The 8,281-nt window shown below is 39.0% G+C and overlaps 2 protein-coding genes across 2 annotated transcripts in view; both read left to right on the top strand.

The window, feature by feature from the left end:
- The first annotated feature begins 2,986 nt into the window (after nt 1–2,986).
- LOC107586501 (lymphoid-specific helicase-like) lies at nt 2,987–4,092 on the top strand. Its single transcript, XM_016273895.1, has 4 exons — nt 2,987–3,277; nt 3,359–3,456; nt 3,542–3,645; nt 3,892–4,092. The coding sequence occupies exons 1-4, from the start codon at nt 3,270–3,272 to the stop codon at nt 4,090–4,092; spliced, it is 411 nt and encodes a 136-aa protein (XP_016129381.1). The 5' UTR covers nt 2,987–3,269.
- Nucleotides 4,093–4,674: 582 nt separating this feature from the next.
- LOC107586490 (lymphocyte-specific helicase-like) overlaps nt 4,675–8,281 on the top strand; it is an 18,038-nt gene continuing 14,431 nt past the window's right edge. Inside the window, exons 1-9 of the mRNA XM_016273868.1 lie at nt 4,675–4,910; nt 4,992–5,089; nt 5,175–5,278; nt 5,525–5,647; nt 6,266–6,319; nt 6,420–6,444; nt 6,563–6,624; nt 6,706–6,744; nt 7,460–7,684. Coding sequence (XP_016129354.1) covers nt 4,903–4,910; nt 4,992–5,089; nt 5,175–5,278; nt 5,525–5,647; nt 6,266–6,319; nt 6,420–6,444; nt 6,563–6,624; nt 6,706–6,744; nt 7,460–7,684 — 738 coding nt within the window. The 5' untranslated portion in view covers nt 4,675–4,902. The remainder of the gene's footprint in view (nt 4,911–4,991; nt 5,090–5,174; nt 5,279–5,524; nt 5,648–6,265; nt 6,320–6,419; nt 6,445–6,562; nt 6,625–6,705; nt 6,745–7,459; nt 7,685–8,281) is intronic.

The following is an 8,281-nucleotide window of genomic DNA, read 5'->3' as shown; positions in this document are numbered from 1 at the left end:
TCATTCTGACGGCACCCATTCACTGCAGAGAGGATCCATTGGTGAGACAGTGATGTATGCAAAATTTCTCCAAATCTGTTCCGATGAACCAACAAACTCATGTACATTTTGAACGGCCTAGGGGTGAGTAAACTCAGAAAATTCCCATTTTTGAGTGAACTCTTCTTTAATGAATGTTACATTACAGCTCATAATGACAAATGTCAGTGAGAGAAGTGTAAAATAATGTGGCACACTTAAAAGTCTAAACAGACGGAGAGCTGCAATGGAGGAAATGGGTTAATAGGTCATTTCCATATGTTTACAGGCACTGTCCATGCATGATAACCTTCCTGATAACCCGGATGTATCCCCACTACTCCAACTTAACACACCCTGCACATGTATGACCACCATTTTTCAACCGATACATGTTATTATGAAAGAATGTATAGTCGAAAGTCTCCTCTTGCACTCCATTGTTTGGTTATTACCCCTCCTGCATATTTAAGTCAATCATTTGCTAAGGAGAAGTTCTTTGTGTTACACCAAAATATATAAATCATGTGGTGTTCGGTCAGTGAATATCGAATTTTCAGTACTGAGTTATTGAAATATTAAGTTATTGAATTCAGTTTTATTAATAGAACATCTTATCTGTCTTTGTTTGGTTATGGGACAATATCATTACAATAAATCTTCAAAAATGGTTGTCTCACCAAAAACTTTTTTTGATTTGTATTCTTAATAAAGATGATTTTTCTGATTTTTTTTTCAAAAACACTTCACAACAAGGTTTCATTTGTTAACATGATCGAGCAATGAACTATACCGCATCTATTAATCTTAGATAATCTCAGAATTAAATGTTTAAAATCAAAAGTTGAACAAATGTATTTTTGTTAACAAACAACAAAGATTAATACGTATAAAAATAGACTGCTCAGTTCATGTTAGCTAATGCATTAAGTAACGCTACACAATTAGACCTTGCTGTAAAGTGATTTATGTTAATGTACACTACAGGGAAATGTAAATTGATTAAAAGCCACAGGCCTAAGGTAATTTATTTTATGTCTTTTACATTTTACAATGACCCGAATGAATGAAAACCTTCCCAAACACATTCTTTTCCATCACTGGATGTGGGGCTATTGGATTTCAAGCATAATTTGTGCAGATCTGGCCTCGGGCTCCTGTGGCATCTGCAGCGGTTCATTCTTCAAGATGGAAGAAAGGAAGGAAGGCCGAAGAATCGCTGAGCAGACGCGTGACGCAGAGCACACACTCTCCCAAAGGAAAGATAAGACTGCTCTGGGACAGTGCGCAGGAGGGAGTCCTGTCCTTTGACGAAAAGCTGTTTTGTAAATGGATCTGCTCTTATCAAGCGTGAAGAATTTCAGAGCCACCTTTGTTTCACTACTGTTGGCTTATGCTCAGAATCCACCGAGTGTGCCCTCGAAATCAAATTAAAGGCCATAATGCATGAGCTGACATGTTTTTCAGCAAAGCTCAATTATAGTCATTGATCACGCATTACTAAGACAGGAGATGTTTTTAAATGATTTAACCTAATGAATAAAGTTTATGTTTCTTATCCAAATCCGCACTTTAGTACACACATGGTAAAGCACAGTCTTCAAATTATGCCTGAATAAAACTGTCGTGAAAAGTAGAGTAGTATTAATAGGCAATAAAAGAATGAAGCCATGTGCAGATGAGAAGTGTAGACAATTAATTAAAGTGTAAAACAATTCAAGAATAGGAAGTATGTTTATAAAAGTCTTTCTGGTACATACAACCAATGCAGTACACATAATATGGGTTCAGTAGCCAATAGCAGAGCCAGGCTCACCTAATTTGAACTCGACTAGTAATGCGAACCAAATAATGACAGAAAAGCAACTCTCTGCTGACACCTTGTGGTTACTTCAGATCATAGCATCCAGAGATGTGATATATAAATCGGATAGTTCAGTCTCTGCGCCATCTCTCAGAGCCCTTCTTACTCCACTTATAGTGCTATATTTCACAAATATATTTTACTTATTAATAATATCCACTAAACTGTAAATATGCCGATTTGTCTGACTAGTTGTACTACTTGTTTTTTTTTTTGTATGTGTATTTTTGTGTCTTATTTGTGCATTTATATATATGTATGCACTGGAAGCTTCATTAAAAATAATAATAATAATAAAAATAAATCCAAACTCTTAATTATGATTTTGATTGGATAAGCTAATTTTGTGACCACACGTCACGGCAGCACTATGTTGAAATATCTAGTTTAAGGGAGGAATAATCATTTATTATAATTTTACTTGAGGAAGGTGTTTATGAGACGAGCCGCCTCGGGAGCTTCTTATGGGTTATTAGAATAGAAAATATAAATTTAGGTGTAAAATAAGGTTTGTGGCGTGTGGACATTTTCGGATATTTTCACTCTTTGTTCGGCGAATCTGAAGCCACTCTGTTCCTGAAATGCAAAGTAAAATGCAAGTTATCCGGTTACCCCATAGATTGAAAATGCTAATGATCTTTAGGGTGTTAAGACTCAAGAGCACTACATAAATTATCTGTGTGTGTGTGTGTGTGTGTGTGTGTGTGTGTGTACATGGCGGAAAGATCAAACAATCCTCTTATCCTCTTACACGCCCCACTTTGTTGCATTGAATGAACTGTACTTTCGCGGGAAATATCAACTAGGCAGTTTGCATACGCACCGTAGTATAAGGGGTGGATGTTAAGACGCCTCAAACTTTTCGACTTGTTTACAAAGTTGTATGCGAGAAGAACCCTTCATTGTTTTAAAAAAAAAAGTAGTTTTTTCACGGTCTTAATCAATATGTTTATATATTACTGCAATAAAGCGAATCATTAAACGAGCACAGTTAGACGTGCGCCCCTCAAAATGTTCGCTGTAATGGTTTAGTCCACAGTGGCGCGAAACGCCTCGCGCTCTACAGCAGAGTTTCACGTTACAGGCGCGAGGTTGGTGTATCTGCCGGCAGCGTGACTGGACCTTAGAAGAGTGGTTGTATAGTTTTATACTTTTTTTTTTTATTTTTTTGCGAAGAAATAGTCTCAGTTCGGGTGCATTTATGCTATTTGTATTCCGTTCTGCTATTACAAAACGCTTGCGTGTTTGTTGTGTGTTAGCTAATAGGGTCTTTAGTTAGACATATTTGCATTACATATTAAGCTAACGTTACACTGCAGACGTTTGAGAGACACAAGTGCACAAAAGCGTTTACTTGTACAGACGGTTTACCCAGAACGCAGCACAAATGAGTGGGTAAGTGCATTTATTGTGCGTTAGGCGCGAGGTGTTGACAGAGCCATGTGCTTTTATTAACTTCACGTTCACATGTTGCAGCATTGTCAAAGAAGAGACCCGCAGCGTTTCTCCTCACTGCCCCAAACCCAACGAATCTGAGGAACCAGAAGGCACTGCTATGGAGGAGACCGCTATTGGTAGGTCAAAAGTATGATGGCAGACGTGCCTGTGCAAGTCCATGCAGCTTTCAGAGTAATTTCAGTAATCTCCTGCATGTTACAGAAAAAAGCCAGCATGGAGAGATTGTCATTACAAAAGAGATGGAGGAGGAGGAGAAGCATTTAGTGGAGGAGGGAGAGAAGAAAGAAAGAGAAATGATGGAAGAGGTACTGCTTTCTCACACACATGAAAAACCATAAGGCAAAACTTCATTGTCTTTATGCATGCAATATTTGTATCCTTAGCCAGTAATAACTATGGAAATGCATTAGAAATGCTTTTTGTTAAAATGTGGGACCCTTGATTCTCCTCGTTGCCCTGTTCTGCAAAAGTCTTTATATTTTTATAAGTTAAATGTAATTTATTATGGAGTATGGGGTTCACTTTATTAATACTGAATGCTGTTTTAACAGGCCAGACAGTCGTGGGAGAAAGAGTCCCAAGAAATGCGTTTCAGACGACTTCAGCACCTTTTGGAGAAAAGCAACATTTACTCAAAGTTTCTGCTCACAAAGATGGAGCAGCAGCAGCAAGATGTGAGTATTGTGTTTGAAAGACGGGAAAGAGCTGTCACACTAGGAGGTTTACCATTCCCGGATGTAAATCTTTCTTGAATGTTTTCATCTGATATGAATTGTAAGTGGCACGGAAGCAGATGTTTGTGGGTAGAGGGTCTGTGTGTGTGTGTGTGTGTGTGTGTGTGTGTGTGTGTGTACATGGCGGAAAGATCAAACAATCCTCTTATCCTCTTACACGCCCCACTTTGTTGCATTGAATGAACTGTACTTTCGCGGGAAATATCAACTAGGCAGTTTGCATACGCACCGTAGTATAAGGGGTGGATGTTAAGACGCCTCAAACTTTTCGACTTGTTTACAAAGTTGTATGCGAGAAGAACCCTTCATTGTTTGTTTTAAAAAAGTAGTTTTTTCACGGTCTTAATCAATATGTTTATATATTACTGCAATAAAGCGAATCATTAAACGAGCACAGTTAGACGTGCGCCCCTCAAAATGTTCGCTGTAATGGTTTAGTCCACAGTGGCGCGAAACGCCTCGCGCTCTACAGCAGAGTTTCACGTTACAGGCGCGAGGTTGGTGTATCTGCCGGCAGCGTGACTGGACCTTAGAAGAGTGGTTGTATAGTTTTATACTTTTTTTTTTTATTTTTTTCTTTTTTTTTTTTTTTTTTTGCGAAGAAAAAGTCTCAGTTCGGGTGCATTTATGCTATTTGTATTCCGTTCTGCTATTACAAAACGCTTGCGTGTTTGTTGTGTAAGGCTTTGTTGTGTGTTAGCTAATAGGGTCTTTAGTTAGACATATTTGCATTACATATTAAGCTAACGTTACACTGCAGACGTTTGAGAGACACAAGTGCACAAAAGCGTTTACTTGTACAGACGGTTTACCCAGAACGCAGCACAAATGAGTGGGTAAGTGCATTTATTGTGCGTTAGGCGCGAGGTGTTGACAGAGCCGTGTGCTTTTATTAACTTCACGTTCACATGTTGCAGCATTGTCAAAGAAGAGACCCGCAGCGTTTCTCCTCACTGCCCCAAACCCAACGAATCTGAGGAACCAGAAGGCACTGCTATGGAGGAGACCGCTATTGGTAGGTCAAAAGTATGATGGCAGACGTGCCTGTGCAAGTCCATGCAGCTTTCAGAGTAATTTCAGTAATCTCCTGCATGTTACAGAAAAAAGCCAGCATGGAGAGATTGTCATTACAAAAGAGATGGAGGAGGAGGAGAAGCATTTAGTGGAGGAGGGAGAGAAGAAAGAAAGAGAAATGATGGAAGAGGTACTGCTTTCTCACACACATGAAAAACCATAAGGCAAAACTTCATTGTCTTTATGCATGCAATATTTGTATCCTTAGCCAGTAATAACTATGGAAATGCATTAGAAATGCTTTTTGTTAAAATGTGGGACCCTTGATTCTCCTCGTTGCCCTGTTCTGCAAAAGTCTTTATATTTTTATAAGTTAAATGTAATTTATTATGGAGTATGGGGTTCACTTTATTAATACTGAATGCTGTTTTAACAGGCCAGACAGTCGTGGGAGAAAGAGTCCCAAGAAATGCGTTTCAGACGACTTCAGCACCTTTTGGAGAAAAGCAACATTTACTCAAAGTTTCTGCTCACAAAGATGGAGCAGCAGCAGCAAGATGTGAGTATTGTGTTTGAAAGACGGGAAAGAGCTGTCACACTAGGAGGTTTACCATTCCCGGATGTAAATCTTTCTTGAATGTTTTCATCTGATATGAATTGTAAGTGGCACGGAAGCAGATGTTTGTGGGTAGAGGGTTGTGAAGGAGCCAAGCAAATCTAATGTTTCTGTCATGTTCTTTTTATCAGTTCTTAGTGACGTGACATGTGGCTAAGTATGGTGACCCATACTTGGAATTAGTGCTCTGCATTTAACCCATTCAAAGTGCACACACACACAGCAGTGCACACACACCCGGAGCAGTGGGCAGCCATTTATGCTGCGGCGCCCGGGGAGCAGCTGGGGGTTCAGTGCCTTGCTCAAGGACACCTCAGTCGTGGTATTGAAGGTGGGAGAGAGTGCTGTACATTCACTCCCCCACCTACAATCCCTGCCGGTACAAGACTCGAACCCGCAACCTTTGGGTTACGAGTCTGAATCTCTAACATTAGGCCACGACTTCCCCAGTCGTGATAGATAGTGATAGACAGTTGCAGCATACTCTCAATATCAGCTGCATTATTAACATTAGAAAATATATACATTTAGAAATGTATGTTTGTTTGTTTTTTATTACAGGAAAAAATAAAAAAAGAGAGACTGGAAAAGAAAGCTGCTAGTCAGAAGCAAAAGGTAAGTTTGGGTTCATGCTTCATCACATTTTTCTTCATGTAGAAAACTATGGATAAAAGAGTTGTAATTCTCAAATTTCATGATGTATTATTTTCCACAGGGAAATGATAAAAAGACTGTAAAAGGTAGGATTCACAGATTGCATTTCAGTACAGGGTATTAATTATGATGCTGTTATATTAAACTAAGAAAGTAAGATGTGCAATCAATAATACTGATCTTTTTTTTTTTTTTTTTGTGGAGTTGAAAGAAAGAAGCGTGAAAGGGAAGAGGATTACAAAATCGCAGATGTTATGACCAAAGAGGTGAGCCTTCAATTAAATTATTTTTTTCCAAAGACACGATTAATGTCTGTTGTGTTACTGATGTGTATTTTTCTCTCTTAGGAAATTCTGTCAAAAGCCAAAAAACCTAAATTGGAAGAGGTAAAGTGTTTTGCTTTGTTAATTGTGCTTTCAGACATTGTGAAATCAGTATTACCTGTATTGACACTGTTGTAAAATGCAGATAAAACACACCTGTGAGCTTACGTTCTATATTAATGCCAAGTTGCTACACTTCTTGGCAGCCATATACAACCTACACTAGGGATGCCAAATCTAAAAACTAAAGGGATAGTTCACCCAAAAATGAAAATTCTGTCATTAATTACTCACCCTCATGTCGTTCCAAACCCATAAGACCTTCGTTCATCTTCGGAACACAAATTAAGATATTTTTGATGAAATCCGAGAGCTCTCTGACCCTCCATAGACCGCAACGCAACTGACACGTTCAAGACCCAGAAACGTCGTAAGGATATCGTTAAAATAGTCCATGTGACATCAGTGGTTCAGCTGTAATTTAATGAAGCTATGAGAACTTTTTGTGCACAAAGAAAACTAAAATAATGACTTGAGTCAGGGTCAGAAAGCTTTCGGATTTCATCAAAAATATTTTAATTTGTGTTCCGAAGATGAACGAAGGTCTTATGGGTTTGGAACGACATGAGGGTGAGTAATTAATGACAGAATTTTCATTTTTGGGTGAACTATATCCCTTTAGAAAACATTGTTATATTACAGGTTATTGTTGTAATATTTAATCATGTAATTATTGAACATTCAAGTCTTAATACTTGATTTGATCTTTTTTCTGAAGGAGGCTCATTCATCAGTAAAACTGGAAGCTGAGGATATAGAGCAGATGAGCGACACCAACTCTGATATTAAAGGCCGACTGTCTGAGACTTTGCGGGAAAATAGTAAGCAGATGCTGGATCCAGAGAGAACCGTGAATGGCCAACCTGTGCCTGCACCGCAGCCCAAACTCTTCACTGGGGGTGTGATGAGGTGGTACCAGGTGGAAGGCATAGAGTGGCTCAGGGTGAGTGAGATCTGAATAAACACATGACCAGCAGAGGGCAGTATATTTATTCTCCAGTGTCTGGATTTAGAACTGGATTAAATTTTCATCTTAAAGGGGTCCTATTATGCTTTTTCACTTTTTCAACTTTAGTTAGTCTGTAATGTTTCTGTTTGAGCATAAAAAAAGATCTGCAAAGTTACAAAGCTCAAAGTCCACTCCAAAAGGAGATATTTTATTTAATAGAAATAACTTTTCAAAAACTACAATGAACAACTCGTTTGGACTACCACACGCATCACAAATACCGACAAATGGGATGAGACCTGGTTGAGCTGCACTAGAGAAGGTAACAAGTGTTATCACTATGTCTGAGACACGCTAGCTTTCCCATGGCAGACAAACTTAGAGTGGTTACAATCATCCGGGTTTAAATCGCGCTCAAATTGATTTGTTTTTGATGCAATATTTACACTGAAGCTCGCAGGCGGCTATGGTAAGGGGCATGACATTTCCCGACCAGATGCCGAGTGCTGCCAATCACATCACACACTGACCCAGCTAACCGATCACAGCACACACTGACCCAGCTAACCGATCACAGCACACACTGACCCA

This window comes from Sinocyclocheilus grahami, unplaced genomic scaffold, assembly GCF_001515645.1.
Source record: "Sinocyclocheilus grahami isolate Dianchi unplaced genomic scaffold, SAMN03320097.WGS_v1.1 scaffold82.1, whole genome shotgun sequence".
Lineage (NCBI taxonomy): Eukaryota > Metazoa > Chordata > Actinopteri > Cypriniformes > Cyprinidae > Sinocyclocheilus > Sinocyclocheilus grahami.
The sequence above is the reverse complement of the archived record's forward strand: the minus strand, read 5'-3'. Positions and strand labels throughout refer to the sequence as shown.

Coding starts and splice junctions, on each gene's coding strand:
- LOC107586501 (XM_016273895.1), top strand. Junction 3,457..3,541: donor TATGGAGGAGACCGCTATTG/GTAGGTCAAAAG, acceptor TGCATGTTACAG/AAAAAAGCCAGCATGGAGAG. Junction 3,646..3,891: donor AAAGAGAAATGATGGAAGAG/GTACTGCTTTCT, acceptor CTGTTTTAACAG/GCCAGACAGTCGTGGGAGAA.